The 23,284-nt window shown below is 39.7% G+C and overlaps 2 protein-coding genes across 2 annotated transcripts in view; both read right to left on the bottom strand.

Annotated features, from left to right (window-relative positions):
* LOC149774454 (uncharacterized) overlaps positions 1 to 11,636 on the bottom strand; it is a 30,328-nt gene extending 18,692 nt beyond the window's left edge. The window contains exon 1 of the mRNA XM_089945135.1: positions 11,343 to 11,636. Within this exon, the coding sequence (XP_089801261.1) occupies positions 11,343 to 11,390 (48 nt within the window). The 5' untranslated portion in view covers positions 11,391 to 11,636. The remainder of the gene's footprint in view (positions 1 to 11,342) is intronic.
* A 6,938-nt stretch (positions 11,637 to 18,574) lies between these two features.
* The window catches only part of LOC149774453 (allantoinase, mitochondrial-like), a 38,184-nt gene continuing 33,474 nt past the window's right edge, over positions 18,575 to 23,284 (bottom strand). The window contains exon 11 of the mRNA XM_089945141.1: positions 18,575 to 19,671. Within this exon, the coding sequence (XP_089801267.1) occupies positions 19,450 to 19,671 (222 nt within the window). The 3' untranslated portion in view covers positions 18,575 to 19,449. The remainder of the gene's footprint in view (positions 19,672 to 23,284) is intronic.

Below are 23,284 nucleotides of genomic sequence, written 5' to 3'. Positions count from 1 at the left end.
TAGGCTCAAAGGGTCGGGTATACAAGGTCTTGCCGTCGTGACTGACTTCGATCTTGGACACATTGTAATGTTGAAACTCAAAAGGATTTTGATCGTGGGTTCCGTTGAAGGCTGAATTCCTGACGATACCAACAATCAAACGCTTGGGTAACTGTCCTTGGAACAGATGATCTTCGATCATAGATCGCTGTCCATCGGAATGGTGACCGTTTTCACTTCTACGCGTCGTATCGGACACTTGGCGGTCGTTCTGCTCAACGTCTGACTGACGTCGTTTCCCACTTTAGGTAACACTTCCACACGACGCACGTAAAGTCGGGCTTCTTGAATGATAGTTTTGTATTCATTGGCATGGGCCATCAAATGGAAAGCGGCACTGCTACGATTCAGTCTCAGGCGGATATCAACCCGGTTCAGCAAATACTTTTCTTGTAACCACATGTCCAAATGCAAACGATCCATCAGTTCTAAACTTCGCCCTTGCAGAATTTTCTTACGAAGGTCGTTAAACCCCACATTGTGAGGATTGTCATCTTCTGTCAGGACTGTGTCGCTAAACGTACCTACACCTGAGGTGTCAGGTTTCCATACCACGCAAGCATCCAGATGAGTATTCTTGGATTCTTTTCCGTACGTCAAGAGATTTTCCAGGTAGGCATGATATGGTTAAGTATCCATGCTGCTGCTGACCAGTTTGTTATTCAAGTACAAGTCCACTTCGCTGAACAAGGAATGCATGAAATTGTTGACAGGAGCTACTCTAGCATCGCCTCCTGGATTGGTGTTGTCCGTTTTGATCACTTTCACTTTCAAATACAGGTAACTGCTATTCAGATCGATGTAATCTTCGGGTTGTCCTTTGATTTCAAACTCGATGGGAGCGGAATCCATCAAAGAGGAGACGGGATGAAATTCCACCCACTGGGATTCTTGCATCGTCATCATGGTGGGTGGCATGGCAAACAGATCCAGTTCCGACTTGGAACAAGCGGAAGACTCTCGGTGCATCATTTTTTTTTTGTTGCTGTTTCTCAATAATCGAAAACGTCTAAGTCTCGAACGGTTCTTCGTTTCTTTGTCTTTCTAGCTTTAGACGTGTGAAGTCTGGTAAAAGGGTGTTTTCTTCGTCGTCTCTTTCTGCCTTGTCCTTGCTGAATGCTTGACTCGGTAGCGTGCAGGGCATTTACAGGTGTTTCTCGTCGGCCCAAAAGGTCTTTGCCCGTTTGCAGCAAGACATTTTTGCCTGCCCTCATGAAGGCTTCTTTAGGGTTTTGTTTGTCGATGATGACATTTTGGAGAAATTCTTTGCCTTGCGTCAGTACCGCATCTTTCAAGGCGTGCAATCCGCGTGTCACCATCGGTTTCAACACCGGGGCCACCGAACGAAAGGCCGATTTTAACATATCTCCTAAACCGTGTCCTCGCTGTCGAGCAACCCCTTGGTACGCTGGATACATGACTTACGAGTCGTGAGAGAACCGTTTTCGAAAATGGAGTTTCACCGTGACTTTTCCTTTGGTGAATGGAATATTTTTTCCCAAATCTCCTTTTATAGCAATGTTGACCGTCTCCAAATAATACTTGCTGACCGGTAAATAGTGAGGATGGACAAATTCACGGTGGACGTGATAAGTGTTTCCACCTTCCTCGTCAGCGTTCGTGGCAGAATCCACTTTGAAAGGAATGACACGCAGTAACGGTACAGAGGTGTGTCCCACCACGTTGTACTCCACCACATCGGAGTACACGAACATCAAATTCAGTCCTTGGTTCAGTTCTACCGGGGCACGAAATAACTTGCTAAAAGACTCGTTGTCGTAAACGATTGGTAATTCGTTTTTCTTGAGCATGGCCATTCTCATGTCCATGTCTCCGCCCAACATGTCAAACAATTCAGGACAAAAAAAAAATGGACAGGATTTTACTCCCGTCAAATTTCATCAAGAAGCGACGAGCTGTTTTGTGGTATTCCATGGTGACACTTTTTTTGACACTTTCCAAAGCTTTCAGAAACACGACATTAAACCTGGAGGTAATGGTGCTCACCAAATGTTGACCACTAAAATAATAGCCTGGGGGAATGAACAAGTGATAGGTGGTGTACTTTTGATTTTTTGTGCCAGGGGTTTTCTTGTCATATTTGCCATAGGTATCCAAGTACTGTCGCAATTGTTCGTCAAAAACTTCTACATCAAATGTATTTTGATTGGGAAGGACATTGAGGACTTGGGTCGGGTGAATGATTTCCACTAAAGCCACTTCCCAATGGGCATCGTGATCTAAGGGGATGGTCTGAGGTAATTTGGCCGTGTAACATCACAACGTGTTGTTGGAAAACACCTCCATGGAACTGTCACTGGGTAAGGTTAAGTAAAATTGGTTTTGGTGACTCATAATTCCAGAGTTCTGTGGCTGTCCGAAGGGTTACTGGAAGTCAGAGGCGTGTCTCCGCCCAAAATGAGGTTGTTGTTCTTGTTGGAGTGGTGACTGGCACTGGCACTGGACACAAGGTTCCCGTGGTTCCCGTTCGAGGAGAATTTCAGGGAGGGATTGGGAAGCAGGTAACCGATGCAACTGCTCAATAAAATGGTCCACAATTGTTTGTCTCCTTGTTGCAAACTCAGATTGGCAATGGCTGCCCCGATGACACAATACACCACGAAGATTTGGCAGAAAAAGACGATTTGCGTTTTAGGCACACGTTCTCCACACCACACCAACAAGGGTTGTTTTTGTAAATTTTGCACAGAAGAACTAGGTGAAGGAGTGGTCGACGTAGCTGCGTCTGTGTGAAAGGGCATGATGGTCACTTCTTTTTATAGTCGATGACTTGCGAAGCGTCGATCCAAGAATCAAAACTGGGTGAATATCGTTTCCTACGTACTTTGACTTCTTTGACACGTCGTTTGCCCACTTTACGGGTTCTGCGTTCGAGAATGCTTTCGATGTCGTACACGTCGTCTTCTTTTTTGGTGACACGTTGGAACTCGGGCAAATAAAACGTTCCTTTGAGCACTTCTCCGTTCATGTCTTCCAATTTATAGACAGCAGGATAACGGCCATGCACTCGTCCAGTGACACGAAACAATTCGGTCGTCCAGTTAGGTAAGTAACCTTTGTCGAAAGTGCGTTTGGTTTTGTCAATGCGTACCCAATCTCCTACGGCCAACATTCCACTTTTCTTGGGGACAGCCCTCGTCGAGGACGTACCAAACAGGCGCTCAAACACCAACACTTCGTTGTCGGGAGTCACGTCTTGCGGGGCACGTCCGATGCTTCGATGGTAAGATTGGTTGTACGCTTGCGCACCAGATGCGGTAAGATGTCGATGTACTTCAGAGTGTGGTGATGCGTAAAATATTTCCACATGCGTTCTTTCAAAGTGCGTTGAAAACGTTATACGATGCTAGCTTTGGTTTCGGGATTCTCGGTGGTAAAAAAATGAATGTCACGTTTCTTTAATTCTTTTTGGAAAGCTTGGTTCAAAAATTCGGTGCCTTTGTCTGTTTGCCGCTTTGTTTCAGCACTCGTTGCAGGGCTCGCACTAACTCGCTGCTCGATTTGGAAGTCAAGGGCACGACCCAGGCAAATTTGGAAAAGACGTCGATGACACAAAACAAATATTTGTAGCCACGATTGTAGCTGGCCAAATGAGAGACATCGGCTAAATCGGCTTGCCATTGATGATCGATGCCTTCCACTCGGGTGCGACTTCTGGCAAACTTGCGTCGAATGGGTTTGTGTAAAGTGTAGGTAGCTTGTTCTTGTAACCATCGTTGCACTTGAGGTAAACGGAGACTTTTCAGTCGCGTTTTGGCAGCACGATACAATTTTTGAACTCCTGCGTAACCTGCAGGATGCGAGGGATCGTAGTAAATGCTGGCTAAGACTTTTTCCATTTTTTTTGTGTTTGTTTGTGTGTTAATAAGGCACCCACTCTTGGAAGAGGCTACTCTTTTTCTCTTGGGGTATTTTCTTGGATTGCAATGCTTTGCGTGTGCGACCGGCAATAGGTGTTGAAGAGGATGAGGACGTCTGAGCAGGGGATATCGGTTCTTGTTTCACTTCTGTCTTCACTTCTGTCTTCACTTTCTTTTTCTCTTGTGATGAAGAAGGGGTAGCCATCATCTTTTTAATCCATCCAATTCTGGAGGTTGGTGGTGTTGTTAACTTGCTTATTTTTTCTGGTGGAGTTTGAAACCCTTCTTCTTGTTCTTTTCCTTTTTCTGTCTTGGTCACTGGTACTGGTGGTACTGGTACTGGAACTGGTACTGGTGATGGTGCTGGACTTTTCATCAAGGTCTTAAAATCTTTCAGAGTGGGTAGAGCTGTTTCGTCTAAAGCTTTCTGGTGAAAGAGTTGCAGTCGTTGCAAAAGTTGACCGTACTTTTGCGATTTTTCTGTTTCGGACAAATCTTGGCGATCCATCAAGGACTGCAATTCGTGTTGTAACTGGGACATCTCGCTCAAATTGGGATTGGGAGGTAAATGCGGGATGCGTTGTTCTTGCCACCGATGGTATTCCATCCATCGTTTGTAAGGCACTAAAGCTAGTTTTCGTCCTTCCATGGGGTTGTCAAGGGTCGATTCTGAGATCTTGGGACTTCCGAGGGCCTTTTTATCTTGCTCCCACCAGTCCTCCCAACATGGTTCCCAAGACTCCTTTCAGTATGGGGCCTAACAAGAGAGGCAAAATGCCTCCACGTTGCACTAACATCTTCTTCTTTTCATGAATGGGAATTTTCTTTCGAACCATTTGGCGAAGAACGTGACGATGTTTGCTTAAGCATTGTTTCTGGTGTTTGGACAAAGGGATCGTGCCTTTCAAGACGTTCAAACAACATTCGCACACGGTATCGATGACCTCTTTGGAGGCCGATTGAATGAGTTTTTTTCGTAGAGGTGAAGAAGCTTTGGACAGGACAGATAACGTGTCCCCATGTTTGACTAAACGTGGTGGTAGTCGTTTTCTTTTCTTTCCTTGGGGTTTTCTGGAGGGTGACATCTTTGAGTCTTCAGGAGCACCAAAAAAACACTGATACCCCCGACTTGGTCACACACCTTTCTTATACTGGAACGCGTCGCCACTGATTGTCTTTACGTCGTATCAGTTTGAGGACAGGCATGACACGTCGTGCAGGGGTTCGCAACGGACTAAATCGAGCCAGTTCTTGCTTGGACAAATCCAGTAAACTTTGTAACATGCCCGATCTTTCATGGACTTTGATTTTGGGAGAAGGTACTTTGTGAGCAGCAGCCACTGCCGCTAAATTGGAGGGTCCTGCCACTGGGGAAGTTCTTTTTGGGGTCATCAACGGAGATGTTCTTGGTGTGATCAACGTCTCCAAGTACTCTTCAGTTCTTGGTGTCATTAATGGAGAAGTGGATGAACGTGAGGCTGCCGGTGAGCGTGTCACTGCCGTGGCAGGTCGTGGTTTGCGAGTGTAAAGTTGCGTCCTGGCCGAAGTGCCTCTCTTGCGACTAGTTTTCTTCTGTGGACTTTTCTTTTTCTGGGGACTTTTTCTCTGTTTCTTTTTCTGGGGGCTTCTTTTCTTTTTCCGGGGTGGTGTCTGGTAAGAGGAGGGTCCCTCCACTGGAGAAGTTCTTCTTGGGGACCTGGTCTTTTTCTTTTTCTTCTTGGGGCTTCGTTGGACTTTTTCTTGGGGATAACTTTGGGGGCATTAGGATCCAATCTTAAGAGTGAGTGAATGATGACCCCTCCTAGAGTACCACTCCCTCCAGGTTTCAAAATGATTTGTTTTTTGGTTTGAGTGTCGATGCGGGGATCGGCCAGTTGGACCAAAGCGACTTTGTTTCGATCGAAAAAGCGTTTGGTTTGATGAGGAATCTGAATGATTCCTTGGAGTATTTGACGTGCCGTCACCGTGAACCATCGTAAGACTTCTTTGAGACTAGCTTCTAAGACACGAGCTCGTATTTGTGGATTTTTTTCTCGACTGATGCCATACAAGGCACGAATCAATTTGACGGGAAGATGCGACTGAAAGGACGTCATGTTTACAATGTGTGAGACAGACGAAAAGGGTCTGAGGTTTTTATAGATTTTTTATGTGGAGTGAAATGAAGTCGAGGACGGAGACGTGTACAGGACAGGCCCTCCGTCTTGGCACCAGTGGTGAAACAAGTGGGTACGAAATCGCAAATCCTCGGGGGTGGTAGGTTTCAAATCGACGAGTAAATAGGCGTGTGGCGTTTGAGTGGCATCGTCGTACGCCTGAGTCAGCCAAGGCGTTCCTAACTGTTTGACTAAGACTTGCACTTGCGATTTATCTCGAGGGCTTTTAGACAAGACCACATAATGCGCATTGAGACTGATGGTGCGATGGGCTTTACTTTGTTGAAACAAATTTTGGGTGATGTAAACGACACTGGCATTACGGTGATGCCCTTTACGCGTGAACCACAGTTTAATTTCTTCTTCGTCTTCTCCTAACATGTCGTCGAAAATGACCAAATGGGTTTGACGGGAGTCAGAGACGATGCCGTCGTCTTCTTTAGGAATGCCTTCCACAAACACGATGGAATCGCCTTGACTTTCTCGCAAGAGACTGTACGCCAATTGCCACTCTTTGTAACACCACACGATGCGTTGAGGTGGCCGATCGATCAAATGATGTTTATGTTCAATCAAACGTTTGACGAATTCGGTTTTGCCTGAACCGCTAGGTCCAGCAATGAGCATGTTAAAGGGATGGCGAAGATACAAAGCCTCCCAACTGGCACGATCTAAGTGTTCGTCGATGACTTTGACAGTAGAGGAAGAGGGAGCAGAGACAGCAGAGGTAGCCACTGTGTGAGAAATGTCACTTGTGACACGAAAACAAACAAGACAAGAGTTTATATACTTTTTCAGAACACGTTTATTGAATGTTTTCAAACATGAATACGAAAGACAAAAATACATAAAAGCCAAAGGCTTAAGTACAAGAATAAAAGGCACATGATAACCATTAACGTGGAATAAAAACAAGTGTCTGTACAACAACATGTTTCGGGTAATGTTCTAACCAGTTCTATAGTAGGGGGTAAGGTCACACAAGTGTCCTCCCGAAAGGGTCTTTCAGGCCTGTCCACGTCCTGGGTGACGGGTTCTTCTGGCACCGTCACTAACACGGGTTGAAAAGTAACTTTTTTCCTTGAACAACTCTCGTGCATACTGGGCCACTTCTTGGGTCCAAGCCTCAAAATCCCATTCTTTCCAGGCACGGACATCTGTCCAATGAGGATGTAAGTCACAAGCTACACACACATCGTCATACACGTCTTGGGTAGCTAAAAGTTGACGAATCTTTTTTTCCCGTAGAGGTCGAGAAGTATCCAGATGAAAACGCAAGGCTTTGAGCAAAAGGAGTTTTTCGTGACCATTTAAGGCCACTGAGGTGGTAAGTACTGATCGTAAAGAGTCTACAAGGAATCGGCTGGTAAACGAAATCCCAGAAAACAAGTCACTAAGACACACACCACTTGTCGTCCCCAATTGAATGGATACAGTTCTTGTAATAATCGATGGTAATGATCTACGGTTTGAATATGGTCATTGAGTTCCTTCCACGGAATCTGTTCAATAATATGTGACATAATCCGTGGCATGGCAGCCTAATTTTATGGTCTCTTTGTTTCGGAAGCAATACAGCTCTCGATAAATCCTTTCTCTCAACTCCTCAGGCAAGCCCAAAATGTTCTCTTGTAAAGTATCCATAAGTATATACACTGTTTTTGGAATCGTTGGGTGGTGGGCAATAGCCTCGTTTACCTTTATGCCTGATGTAATATCCACTCATAATCAGTCTTCTTGTACTTTGGAACAGAGCATAATTTAAAAACGGTTGAATCACTTTGCGTTTGCGTTTCACTTGTATTTTCACTTGTATTTTGATCAGTTCTCGATAAATACGTTCTCTCAACTCCACAGGCAAGGCACAAATGTTCTCTAGCAAAGTATCCATGAATAGGTCATACTAAATCCTCTTTGGTCTGACACAAGAAATGTACTGTTTGCACAAACATGGTTTTAATTCATTGTCGAATTTAAATCGTTTAGTCACTAATTTACACATTATAATTCGTTCAGAAGTTTCCTCTTTCACTAAGTTGACATTGTGTTCAAGATGTTGGTAATTCGTTAACTCTTCCTCTGGAATTCGATGCAGTAAGTTTACAATGATGTAGTAGATAGAATCGTCCATAACAAACCAATCCTTTTTAAAACCAGGGGATCGTTGATCAATGTCTGTCTAATGGAACACTTTCAATTGAATCAGTCCTTGTATAGCCTTCAGGTACCAGTGGTTCAAACACCGGTGACGTAACGGATGCAATTGTTCTTTACGTTTCACTTGTATTTTCACCAGCTCTCGGTAAATGCGTTCTCTCAACTCCACAGGCAAAGTACGAATGTTCTCTTGTAAAGTATCCATGAACAGATTATGGTAAGTTACTTCAATGTCTCGGTCCCACTAAGGGTAAGTAATGACAATTCGGTGACCATCGAGCATGTTCTATGTAGGCCGAATCTTGCGGTTCCCAGTTGTGAAGTGACACACCGCAACTGAAGCACTTGACTTTATCTCCTTCGCCCAAGTAGAAAAATCCGGCTCTGGCTAATTCTTCGGGGGTCGGTCCTCACAGATACTTAGGCCATTTTCCTTTGAACGATTGAAGACGATTTTCAAAGTCGCAGTATTCCGACAAACGCACAGGAAACGAATATTCGTCTTTCACAGGTTCGTTTCGATGAGGTTGAGTGACATGGGCAAGAGTTTGCTCAGGGCTGGATGACATCCGTAGGGGGGTAGACGTGAAGGTGAACATTCCCCTTTAAAACGAAACCCAGTAAAATGTCCAAGAGGACGAGCGGCATCGCTTTCGCATCCCTCAGGTTGGACACGCACAGCATCACTTTCCATGATAGGGGTCGTGAGAACAAAGTTCCCATGATGCTTTACGGCATCGCTAAGGTCACAACGTACAGCATCGTACCCATCGCAAGGCTCACAATCGCATTCCACTTCAGAAGTCCCACACTTGAATTGTGCCTTTCTAAACAACTTGTTTTGTGTTTCTCTGAAAGTATTCATCTTGTTTGCTCGGTCTTGGTAGTCACAATGAACTATCGATCTTGACCATAGCCCCCTTTTTATACTAGTCGCAATGCAGTCTCAAGCTTGTACGTCGTTCCTTTTTTATGTCTTGTTTTGGAAGGTACCGTTTCTAAGGTACCGTCATCATTGTACCGTAATGTCATGGGTGGAAAGGCTATAGAAAGGTAAGGGCAGTGCGGAGAACATCGAGTATGTTCCAGAATAGCTGAATCTTTATAGATACATAGATCCATTCGTAACTTCAGTCCGCAAGCGAAACACTGTACCTCGTATCCCAATCCTGACTCAGGTCCCAAGTAGACAAATCCTGTTCTAGCTAAAACATGCGAAGAAGGTAATCCTTCCCTATCCGTAGACCATTTCTGAAACGTGTCCAATCGACGGGCACAATCACAATAGTCAGGTAAGAAGACTGGAAAATGGTAGGGTTTGAACTTGGAGTTCTCATCGGGTTTCTCACTCGATTCCTGCTGTGGCGAAGTCATCCTTCTAGCATGTGACTATCCTCTTACAACCAATGTTTTATACCAACGTGTCCATACGGTAAGGTGATTTGACTGGGAAGTCGAACTCGCTTCTGGTACACGATTTGATAGACTTTTTCCAAGGGCCGACTGCAATCTTCTACGCTTGTGTCTTCCATGATGTTCCGGACGGACATACCCATGTATGTCCGATCCAAGTGGACCGTTGTCCACAGGACAGACACCAGTCTGTGGATACGTAGGATCTACGTAGAAAGACAAGGATGCCTCAAAAGAGTCCTGATTTACGGGCCAACAGTGAGACGCAGCCTAAGGACAAGAAGAAGACCAATGCGGTGCCCTTTATGTTAATGGATACATTAACATAAACCCAAAGGCCCTTTTCAGGGCCAGCCATATTTCTCGAAAAGAGAATGACTTTTCAATTGCCTACCCCTTTTTTAAAATTTAAAAAAAAAAAAAAAAAAAAAAAAATCCCATGTTCAATTTCTCTTGTCCCTAGACAAGCCCAAACTCTATTCCCCATGTTAAATTCCCATTGTCCCTAGAGTGGCCCAGCGTTTTTCTCCATGTTAAATTTCCATTGTCCCTAGAGTGGCCCGGGGGGGGGGTCTGTAATGCTAATTGCCATTGTCCCTAGGGTGGCCCTATTTACTACTGACGGTACCTGGTTATGTGCATGGTCTTCTATTTTTATTATGTGTATTTTTTTTCTTATTTTTTTTAAAACTATTTTTAATTCAAAAAAATTTAACATAGCCAATTACAAAAACTGAGGACCGCATGGCAGATGGGTCAGCCATGACTAAATGTGTTATCCTCGATAAAGATAGTTTATTATTATTATCATGATGATGATGATGATGATGATGATGATGGCTGCGATTGTAAAGAAGTAAGAAAGGAGTGTCAGAAAAATCTGCATAATAAGCACCACCAGCCCGTCATAACATAAATATGTAATAGTACAAAACCAGGGAAAGATATAAATAAAAATACTTTAATTCGATAGACATCGGTTTATCTGCATTTTGAAAACGTGACCCGATCGTACCTAATGATAATAATTTATGCCGATGTATACAGAAAGACAACGAGAGAGAGAAAGAGAGAGAGAGACACACACACACACACACACACACACACATATATATATATATATATATATATATATATATATATATATATATATATATATATATATATATATATATATAAATATTGATTCCCTTTTCTAAACACACTGCCCCATTACTCCTTCTCGTCAGTCTGTTGTGCAAAATCATGGTAGTCATTTAACGTCCGTAATTTTTACATCGATTGTGTTCTTGGGTCCAGGTTGATACAACACATATGGTGGTCTTGAATGGTAGATATAGATAATAGATTGATTGTAAGCACATCGTTCTGCTGCTATATTGTTGGAAAATATTTTCTTGGCTCTTGTGAACTGTTATTTTGCGTAAAAGGAGTATAACCCTGTCTAAACCAGAACCAGTTTGCCAACCTCTCTCTCTCTCTCTCTCACGTACACACACACACACACACACACACACATGTGAATTACCATGGAAAAAGAGTGGGGAAAAAAACAAGAAATGAAAGAAGGAATCTAGCAAGATATCTTGTTATAATATATTAAAATTAAAATTTTGAGAATTCTGATTCAAGGAAACGCTTATTTGGTTATCAGTAGCGCTCATATATGCTAAGAAAGATTAGTTTTCTTGCTTACCTCACATAACGAATTACTCCACGATCCGAACAATACAATTGCATGCATTTGTGCGACATGCAATATGTAAGTTGTGTGTATGATTCAACGTTGTGTTTACCATCCCATGTATCACTACGGTTAATGACTTCACAACATCGGTCACGAAAATCGTCTGCAGCCCGAAAATAGCAAATAAATATTTATAATTCCAGAATTACAGAATTAAAATGTAGACAAACGGGTTTCATTGCGGAGTAAGATTTCATTGCTGTATGAAAGATGATTTGAATAAAACGAAAATGACTCTGTACATTTACAACTCGACGTTGTGTAATGGTTAGCCTTTAAATTTGAATGGGACACCTGTTACAAAGCAGCAACAGATGTTATGCATTCAGTCTTCATCATCAGATACGTGTTTTAACTAAGGTAACGCTAGCTATACATGCCCCTTGTTATTTTACTGAAAACAGTTCAAAAAGCAACATAATTGCAAAGTACGCGCGCAGTCTTATATTCTACCATCTTACCAGGAGGACGATTTTCCGTTGATTTGATCTTAATTAATCCTCTACCCGAATTGTTTATAGGGCCGAAGATTAGGAGGGGGATGGAGGGGTGAGAGAGAACAGAAACAAGAGAAGGGAGTGGGTGGCAATATTGAGCGCCGAGCAACCTAAATGTTTTCAAGAGAAAGATTACGTTCCAGATAGTTGGTTTAAGTCATGCCATGGAAACAAGAAAAATGTAGGACCTTGATGGGCAGTCGCCCCTAGGCCTCCACTAGGAGTAATATTCTTCAGACCTCTTTCCAACTTGTTTAGCCACTAACGAAACAATATTCATGCAATCGACCCCGTTTCTGCCCTTGATAATGGCGGAATATCAAAATTGTCCTGTGAATATTTTGGGGATAAAAAGTTGTGAAGACAGAAAGAATATTCGTTTCTGTGACATAGACTCTTCCTACATTGCAACAAACGAACTCTTCCTACCTTGCAAACTCTTTTATCATATCACGTGTACCAGTTTGGGCAACTGGAATAAAATCAGATCTCCACTGCCCTACGTGGACGATCAGACAACAAATGTTTAGGCATCCTGTTCTGGTGACCTCTGAAGTAGTTATTGGAAATGCAGCTTTCAGAAATCTGAAAGTGAATCACATTTTTCATCACACTTTGATGCTCTTCAACTATATTAATCCGTCTCCCACGCGCGAATGTGTAAAACTTAATCTAATTGGCTGATAACATCAACGGTTATGGTAAAAACATAGGTGTGTATGTGATTTGGATTTTTAACGTAGCTTTAACAATTTTTCAGTCATATCGCTATGATGTACGCAGTGTGACAGTTTATGGTGATGTCTAGCACTGGGGCATCATGCCGCAGACGTGTAGCATGATGTCCCACCTAGTCACATTATTCTGACACCAGGCCGACCAGTCCTAACACTAACCTCTTAATGCTGAGCGCCAAGCGAGGCAGCTGTAAGTACCATTTTTGTAACTCTTTCGTATGACTCGGCCGGGGATCGAACCCACGACCTCCCGCATCTGAGGCGGACGCTCTAACCACTAGGCCACCGGAGCAGTATGTCTGTGTAGATCAGATTTTAATCAGATTGCCTGTTATGGTTACATCAGCTAAGATGTACATGTTAACGTGCTTGTATTTGTTGAACAGTGTCGCAAACTAATAAATCTGAGAAGATGAAATCATAACTTAACATGGGAATCAAATGATAAATAGGTTCTCTTCTTGTGTACTATGATAGAGCCTTAAAGATTTCATTAACACATTGCAAAATTATCTCTATACTTCCCTATCTTTTTCTAGAGGACCATTATGTTGTCTAGTAAGTATACGGTACTAATGGTCCTATTTTCCATATACAGGCTAGTGTATACTGCTTTGCCTACCTCCGTCCCACCCACCCCAATACCTTTCCAGAAATTCCAAGTGGCCGAGTGGTCTAAAGCGCTCACCGTTACGGATCACTGCCATCTCACCTCTGTCTGCGTGGATTCGAGTCTCGGGCTCGGTGCATGTGGGTATGTGAGAAAGCTTGTCGGTAGCTTCTCGTGGGTCGGTGGTTCTTTCCGGGGGTTTTTGCGGGTTCTTCCTCCACTATTTATACTGGCCGCCATGTACAGCCTATTTTGTGCTGAAAAATGGCGTTATCCCTATAACAACAACTTATACACCTTTCCAAAACTAGGTAGCATTCTTACGACAAAATAAAAAACGGAATAAACCGGTTCAAATTGTAATAAATATTTTGTTTCCTATTGTTCATTTAAACAGTTATGTCATTAAGGCCAATGTAAAAATGAATTACAAAAATACGTTTATCTATTTTTGTTAATTCTCAGCAGCTGCTTCAGAGTCAGGGATGCAGTGATAATGTGCACTATCGCCCATTGTGTTTATATCGACTGTTTAAAATATGATAAGGAGTGGCTGTATGCAATAAGGGAGGGGATCCAGGAATATTGCTTTGTATTGCTTTAAAGGGGGGGGGGGTAAACAAGTAGACAAGGGGTCTCTTAGGATAGAACCCTCTACGTCAGTCCTGGTGGAAAAGCCCCAGAAAACCTGACAACACAGAAACCTTTATGTAGGAAACGTTCCGTTTGTTTCGTGACCGCTCCGGTGGCCTAATGGCATACAAAAGATTTATAAAAATGGTACTAACAACTGCCTCACTCACGAGGCGCTCAGCATTAAGAGGTTAGTGTTAGGACTGGTCGGCCTGGTGTCAGAATAATGTGACTGGGTGGAACATCATACTACGTGCCTGCGACAGGATGCCCCAGTGGTAGACATCACTATAAACTGCCACACTGCAGACATCGTAGCGATATGACTGAATTTTTTTAAAACTACGTTAAAAATCCAAAACACATTTCCGGATGCTTCGCGCTGATTTTTAAAGGGAGAGAATAGGGAGCGCCAGACTCCGCTCTTATTTCCGCGGTCATGCTCCTGGTATAGTCATTTTATGGTCTCTTGGCCTGTCTTAAAGTTAAATTTACTCCATAACTTGAATGCCTACTTAATTTTAAATTATTTTTGGACATAATCCTACACGGATGTCCATTTCTTAAGCTGTTCGTTTTAAATTTCTATTTGTGCAATACTTTATTTATTCCAAACGAGCAGGCTGAAAAGAATTACCAAAAATATGTTACTAAATAAATAGAATATGATAGAGTTTGATTGGCTATTGTCATACTCAACGAGACTGCATCGTGACATCCAAGGACTTACGTCGACCGAGAGTTTAGTCAGGGTTTGCACAACTGAAAGTTACCAAAGGTGCGGCTCATTTACTTATTTTTTTTTTTTTTCTTCTTTTCGAACAATACAATGATCTATATTGTAGTAAAGTCCATCGGTAATATTTGTGAATAGGTGACAAATGTAAGCATATTTATTGCGTACTTTAAGGCTGTAGAATGTGTGTGCGTGTGTGTATGTGTGTCTGTGTGTGTTGGATTTTTAACGTAGCTTTAAAAAAAATCAATCATATCGCCACGATGTCTGCAGTGTGACTGTTTATAGTGATGTCTAGCACTGTGCCATCACGCCGCAGATATGTCGCATGATGAACCACCCGCCGAGGCAGCTGTCAATGCTATTTTTAGAAGTCTTTGGTATGATTCGGCCGTGGTTTGAACCCGCGACCTCCTGCATTCAAGGCGTGCGCTCTAACCATTAAGCCACCAGAGCGGTAAGGCAGTAGAATTCATTGGTGCCAAATCAGGCACCACAGTTCCACTTGCATTAGTGTCGTAGTATGACGAGTCGCAAGATTTTGGAACTTGTCGGGTTTAACGACACGACAGCGCAGTATTGTGTGTATATATGGTGACGATTAGAAGTAGAGTTCTGAAAATGTAAATATAACAAATTTGCAAACCAACTTGGAGCACTGAACGATACAAGTTAAAAGGTAAATATTTTAAAATTCAGTAAAATGTATATAAAATGAAAGGTAAAGATAAAACGACCTGTATTACTCGTACATATTGTATGTGTTCGATCAGAAACAGAAACATTAAAATTATCAATTCGTGGGATTTCGAACACAGACTAACCTACCAACCCATCAGTGTTATGAACCTTAAAATCGTTTGTAGAGACCTTTACCCAACCTATGTACGTAGAAAGTCTCACGGAGCCACGTGAGGGGTGTGGTCGAACAGGATGGGTCCTGACCTTTCCATCAATCCAGCACAAGGTTATAATGGGTGTGCAACTATGTAGGTCTGCTCATTGTGCGCTTGTGATGTGCATGAGATAATTCATTCAGATAAAGCAAACAGTTTTTCATGCACACACCAATTTTGTGAGTGGATGTGGCTCTCATCAATATTCTATAGAAAATAAAAAAGCCAGGACATTATGGTATACCTATTTGTTAAAATCATTTAAAATTTATCATTTGAAGGTTAATAACCGGTTTTAAATTAGTCTGGTGGCATTTTTCTCTTTTCTTTCTTTTGTTTTTGATGGCGGCGGGGTATAGATAGGGTTGGGAGTTGAAAAGCGTAGTATTTAAGAACTTTGAAGTTCACCCATTTAAACGAACTCGAGAGAGAAGTTATCGCAAAAAACCTCTAATTTTGTGTATCACCTGCATTTGAAAACCATTTTTGTTATCTCGCTCTCCACCTCTCTCCCCTCTACCTCGTCACCCAACCCCTTCGCAGTCGGGGTCCGAAATAGCTGTTGTAATATACACCCTGTGGTGAACAGTAAATATGATTGACCTATGTAAAATGTGTATAACAGAGTTTAGGCTACCGGGAAAGCATACTGAATGACGACGGACGGATGTGATGAACTACCAAAATGTATCCTGTTGAAACATAAACAAGTGAGATAACGGCATAAACCCCCTCACCCCACCCACTCGAACATTATCGTGAAGTATTTTTGACAACTTTTAGGACTACAGCTTGACTGAACCTTTTATTTCTAAACAATACTCTATCACAGAAGTCGAAATGGCAGAAGCAATCAATGCCTGACGCAGTGATAAACTCGAATCGCATGCAGACAATTTGCATCATTCACCACCTTTTCAAAGCAAACACCTGGTGAATGGATGTCCGTTGCCTGCTGTTCAATATTTTAACCACGTTAGGCATTGAGTTCGCTCCATTTTGACTGAGTCTGTACTAGTGCGGTATGATATAAATTTCAGGGAAGCAATTCACGCTAAATTTATGTCATAACTGAGAGGTTTGTTATTCAAACAATATCCAATACAATTTGTATATCTAAATATTGTAATCATATAACACAGCATCTTTTTAAAATTCTTAATCATAGAGGTCGCTAGTATTGATATCAAATGATATGGTATTGTCTTTTTTCACTACGTTTCCCGAAAATCCTTGCAGAAATTTTACCTTGGTTCGGTATAAGGTAATTACAGGGACTTTAGAATCCTCACCATCATTAAATATAGCTACAAAATTAAAAAAACGAAATATCAAATCAAAGTAGAGTTCTTGCCTATTTGGGGAAGGGGGTTGAAATTTCGATCATAATATAATATATATTACTGAAAGTAATTTTAGTACAAAAGATTTTTACCAAATGGAATCATGTGAAAACATTTATATAATATATTTTACTAATAGTAATTTTAGTACAACAGTTATTTACCAAATAGAATCATATGAAAACAATTAATAATGAAATAGAATAATGGCCATGAAAGTGGAATAATATGATTGCTGAATTAAGTGTTGACTCTGAGAAACTAACCCTTTTTCTTTCACTCTCTATCTCGTATGTGTATGTGGACAGGTTTTGCACATGGATGCATATATTGTTGTTGTTGTAGGTTTAACGCCATTTTTCAGCACACGATATGCTTGTACATGGCGGCCAGTATTAATGGTGGAGGAAGAACCCGGGAAAATCCCAAAAAGAACCACCGACCCACGAGAAGCTACTGGCAAGCTTTCTCACATACCCACATTGGCCGAATCTGAGACTCGAACCCACGCAGAGGTGAGATGGCAGTGATCCGTAACGGAGAGCGCTTTAGACCACTCGGGGCCATATATATATATATATATATATATATATATATATATATATATATATATATACATATACATATACATATATATACATATACATATATATATATACATATATATATATATATACATATACATATATATACATATACATATATATACATATACATATATATATATACATATATACATATACATATATACATATACATATATATATATACATATATACATATACATATATACATATACATATACATATATACACATACATATACATATATACACATACATATACATATATACACATACATATACATATATACACATACATATACATATATACACATACATATACATATATACACATACATATACATATATACACATACATATACATATATACACATACATATACATATATACACATGCATATACATATATATACATGCATATACATATATACACATACATATACATATATACACATACATATACATATATACACATATATACATATATACATACATATACATATATACATACATATGTATATATATATGTATATATATATATGTATATATACATATATGTATATATACATATATGTATATATACATATATATATATATATATATATATATATATATATATATATATATATATATATATATATATGCATATGCATGTGTGTATAGATAAATGTGTATGTATGCGCATAAGAATGTTTTTTGAGTATGCCTGTATAGATCGTCTCATATTTATTTCTGTAGAAATAATATTTTCATATATAAAAAATAAAAATTAAATACAGCCAGGAACTTGTATATCTAACCAAGCCTCGGGTGTATGAAATCCAGATCTTGCAATGCCCGAGTTATTTCTTCTTTCCGACGGACAGGCTGTACACTACATATAAGATATTGTAAGAAGCATCTAACACAGTAGGACATTTTACTGAGTAATAAAGCTTTGGGGAAGTAGAAAATACGGGTGAAACGGAGAATATTTGAGACAGGATACGCCTCCTACATTTATAGATGGATGATGGTCGCTTTTAAATATAGTTGCTAATACTACACTGATAACAAAACATTTATTTATTGCATGGAAATTGTGATTCAACTGATTTTGTTTTTAAAAATAGTGATTGAGAATTAATGATGAAAGAAGCAAATGTGATCAGTTTTAATTGTAATTTATTCTTGCAAATTTAATTTTGATAAAGAAGTATAGTTATGTTTATGCATGCAAAATCATATCAATTCTTATCACATAGGTACTGTTCTTTGCTTCGCTTTTATGTTGTTTTTCAACACAGTCGTAATTTTTATTCATCTCTGATAAAAAAAAAATAATTCCAGGCAACGTTATCTAATCCCTTCATATTAATCCTTTACAATAAGATTAATCGATAATCTGCTTTTTTCTTCTATAGGACCTCCATCCATGCTATGTCAGCTGCCCTTCGCAATTGAAAACGTGCTATCGTTCTCTAAAGAGTGGCCACTGTGTGCTGTCTGTTGACAACTATCAACACTATAGTCAGTATATGAGATACTTCAAAATAGGAATAACTCTGCATTCTGGAATCTCACAGAAAAATACAACTGTCCGGGACAGAAGATATGTGTGCAAGAGAAGAGAGATCATATTAACGGAAAATCTGTTTATGGTATACAATCTGTAGATTGCCTTTTGACGCTTGCACGAATTTCCCTTTCTCGTAAAATGAAGTTTGAAACGTGAGTTCTTTTATTATACGTTTGACTTGTCTATGAGCAAACCTAATCTATACTTATATTTGCTCTGCTATATTTGATGGATGGTATCGATTTCTTCACTGTTTTGGGTTTATAAGTAGTACGTATCAGTCCCACCGAAAAAGCGTGCACTTGTGCATGAAGTCTTGTAGCACCTATCTCAGAATTTTGTGTTCTATTTTCCACTGACAAGTGATCTGGAATAAACGGCTAAATATCTCAAGGGGCTCGGAATAGAGTGGAATGTTTGAATTTCGATGCCCACTGCAAATCGACGATGGATGCAGAAAATGACTAAACTTGTCGCCGTATTGCTAATATTCTTTCTTGATTTGGACCAGTGTATGAAACAGAACTACTAAATCTAGATTTCAAAGTCTCGGATGATGTCTTCTCATTGAGAAGAAAACTTCCGGTGGGTTTAGTTGGCAGTCGGCCATCTTTGAAAACTGGTCTTCCCCGAACAACCGTCATATGTATAACGCCCTTAAGCTCTTTTCCGAGGTAGGGAGTAATCTGAAACCATAAATGAAAATGATTTTGTAAAATAATGATAACCCATGATTTTCGAGTTTAAGACGTCCAAGTACGCTGGTATTAATTTTCATTTAAATACAGCCATTTTCATCTGATTAAAGTTTTTTTCTTTAGCAGCAGAGAGGGTGAACAGACCACTTGCTGGAACATCAATTTTTGAAAAATATAAGCTTCCTACGAAAATGAAAATAAAAAGTCAATAACGCCTATTCGAAGCATCTAACTTACAGAGAATTTCTCAATTTTTTTTTTTACTTTATCGTTGTTGTCTGTTTTTTTTAAAGTATGCGCGTTTAGTTTACCCGCCGGACGTTTTATTGAGGTCCTACCCACTATGCTGCTATAATTTGATCATTATTATATCAATAATGACACCAGGTACAAAGTCTTACACAGCTATATTGGTTAGATACAGATTAGAAGCAATAAAAAATGTCTTCTTGTTCGTGATTCTGTCAGACAAAACTTCAAGAACGTCAATAATATCGGGTAGAATTAGCGGAAGGTATAGAACAGCTATTTAAACCCGTTACGGAGAATACTGAAAGAGTTGCTTCTGCAACTGAACAAATAGCGAGAAGAACGAAACAAACAAATATTTTACGAGATCTTCCAACTGAGATAGCTTCTGCTCAACCACAACTCCAGCAACCTCCTCAAGCACAATTTGAAGATCAACTAGAACCTCTTCCATGATTTAGAACTAACATCATGGATACATTTACACCAGAAGGTATTGCCACTATCCACGATCCAAACCAGGTACTTGGTATTGCTGCGTATGGAAATCATAATGAAGATGAACATGTGAAACCCGAATATGTAAAAACCTTAGAATGTGCTAAATGGAGAAAAGATATATTTCGCATTAATAATAAATCTCCGCAAATTAGATCTGATAAAGATGTTAATGATTTTAAAAATTTTAACGAGGCAGTAAATGAGTATCTTGAACAAACAACACTGAGAAGGGAAGCAAAAAAAGAGATAATGAAGTTGCGACTTGAAAAGGCTAGAGAGGAAAGGAAACAAAAAGAAGAATCTAAATTTCAGGAAGCTAGATCACGGAGGGATTTGCGTTCTTCACTAAGTAGAGGGAATGCGGAAGAAACAGTAAGTGAGGAAAAAGACCCTGGCGATTATTATGTCGGAGCTGTAATGACAGGTGAACTCAGCATGAATGGAAATAAAATAGTTGTTTTAAGAGATCCAACATCTGATCAAGATGTCGCAACAAAAAACATATATAGACAGTAACTATAATACAGTAGATACTAAATTAACCACGCTGCGAACTGATTATGACTCACGTAAGTATGTTTATGAATCTTCGTAGAAATTTTAGAAACATTAATGAAATCTCAGAGGAATTATTTGCAAGTCCGTTTACTGTTGACGTAAGACTCGTTAAAATTAATACAAAACTCGGCGATATTAAAACAGCTATGTCAGACATTGAAACGATTCATACACGATTAAGTGTAATCAGAGATCCTAACTCATTTTCAGAGTTAATCACGATAGCGCAGAGTAATATCGATGATGTTAGAAAAAAAAAACTAGATGTTATAAGTGGAATTCCTGATATCGTTAAAAAATGTAATCTGATTAAAATTCCCCAGAAGCAGATTATCAACGTGGTATATACAGTAGCGTCTGACCAATTATGGTCACCACTCAGTCAAAACATTAAACATCGCGCTGAGGTTACCGGTACATACAAGCAATCAGTATCTGTGTTGTAACATTTACAATATCTACCCCAATTTCACGGCGTTACCGGGATCTATGTTAGTGATGTTAGAGCAACACGACGAGGAAACATTTACTGTGGAACCCGAAGAAACAAAACTCTGCTTGATTTATTATTTGTGCCTTGAATTAGCAGCTAAATCCCCACCTAATTAAAATATAATGAGCATTCCAATCAATGTTCAGAATTTTAGGTACAATCAAGCACGTGAATGGCAAACAAAACTAAAACATATCGTTGACGAGTATACAGCAAAAGTTTAAAATATCGCAGACGTGTAGTTATCGTCGACATAATTGTGTATTCGGCGTCTGTTGTTATTGCTGGAACCGGTGTATTATTATCAACAATAACACCATCGCTAGTGATGTCACCAACAGTTGTAACAATTCGTGTTTCAACCGCAACAATTGCTGTTATTCTTAATATCATTGCAAACAAATACGTACGTGCACAGATGCAAAATTGCATGATTATATAGTAAAATTACATACAGCGACGCTAGCATACTCCAAAATATCCTAGTTATTATTAACAAGTCTTAGTGATGGGAAAATATCAGATTTGGAATTCACTAAGATCATTAAAATTTACAAGGAAATAATGACTTTGATAGAATCCTGATTAAAAAATCAGGATTTAAATAAGAATGTCAACTACGAACGAATTACTTCAGCAGATTGTCGTTAATACAACTCCGTCAAAAACTACGATGATATCAGTAAGCTCAACCAATCCAGAACTTGGCATTAACTTTCCAACTGCAATTCCAGTAAACGAAATAGTGCTAGCACAATTACGTACGTATTATTGCTGGCCAAATATCAGATCAAAATCATTCGTTGAATTACAGGCGAATAATTCGCTTGTATTTGCAAATAAAAATCTCGACGATGGAACTCCCGATTGGAAAGTTGTCTGCATACCTACACGTAATTATCAAAATCGAACAAATCAATGATGAATTTCAGCGCAGATGCAAGTCTATCTCTAGAAAGGAATCTAAAATAGCTATAAAAGTTCACAAACCGACACTTATCAGATGCGCTTGAAGTAAATTCAACCGCGTATATTGTATATATTTATCATCGATTGGAACTGTACTAGGATGGCCTGAAATCCCGCCAAACTATCAAGGACTACCAGAACCCAAGTTAGACGAATTCCTCACAGACAAAAATATTTATAAAATATCCAGAATATCGAAATAGACATCCATGGAAAGGATTAAAACAAATAACATACTTTTAAATATTCCAATAATAACACCTGAGGGCAATAGAAGAATGTTTCCTATACCACCATTATTCGCCAACCATCGATATCCTGACCGTGTTGACTAGAATTATATTAGATCATTTTCTGACGGCATTAAACCGGACTACATGCGCGTATTTGATGAACTGCAAAATGTATTTTCTGGTATCATACTTAATTACAACGACGACGTAAAACAACAAATCATTGAAACAATGCAACACTTCAATCAAATTATATCAGATCTCGAGGATGTCAACTGGGCTTTAACTAGGCGGGTATCGCGTGAATATATTGGAAAGACGCATATGCAAATAGTTCTCGATTATTATAAAGTAACTGAAATAGAACTACCGATATTTGTAACACCAGAATATAAAACTGACGAACTATAAAAATCACTCAACGATCTCATCAATGTACTGATTAAATTTACACCGTGAATTTAGTTTCTGTTTATAAACACACTGTTTAAAACAATCGCGCATTATGTTTCTGCACTGACAACGTCAAGGTTGAAATATTTACCTGGAGGTTTAAAAATAGCTAAGCTGTATTGTACATGTAACGGCGTGTGTATTC

Source organism: Sinohyriopsis cumingii, unplaced genomic scaffold (assembly GCF_028554795.1).
Source record: "Sinohyriopsis cumingii isolate HCF-2022 unplaced genomic scaffold, ASM2855479v2 utg000229l, whole genome shotgun sequence".
NCBI lineage: Eukaryota > Metazoa > Mollusca > Bivalvia > Unionida > Unionidae > Sinohyriopsis > Sinohyriopsis cumingii.
The sequence above is the reverse complement of the archived record's forward strand: the minus strand, read 5'-3'. Positions and strand labels throughout refer to the sequence as shown.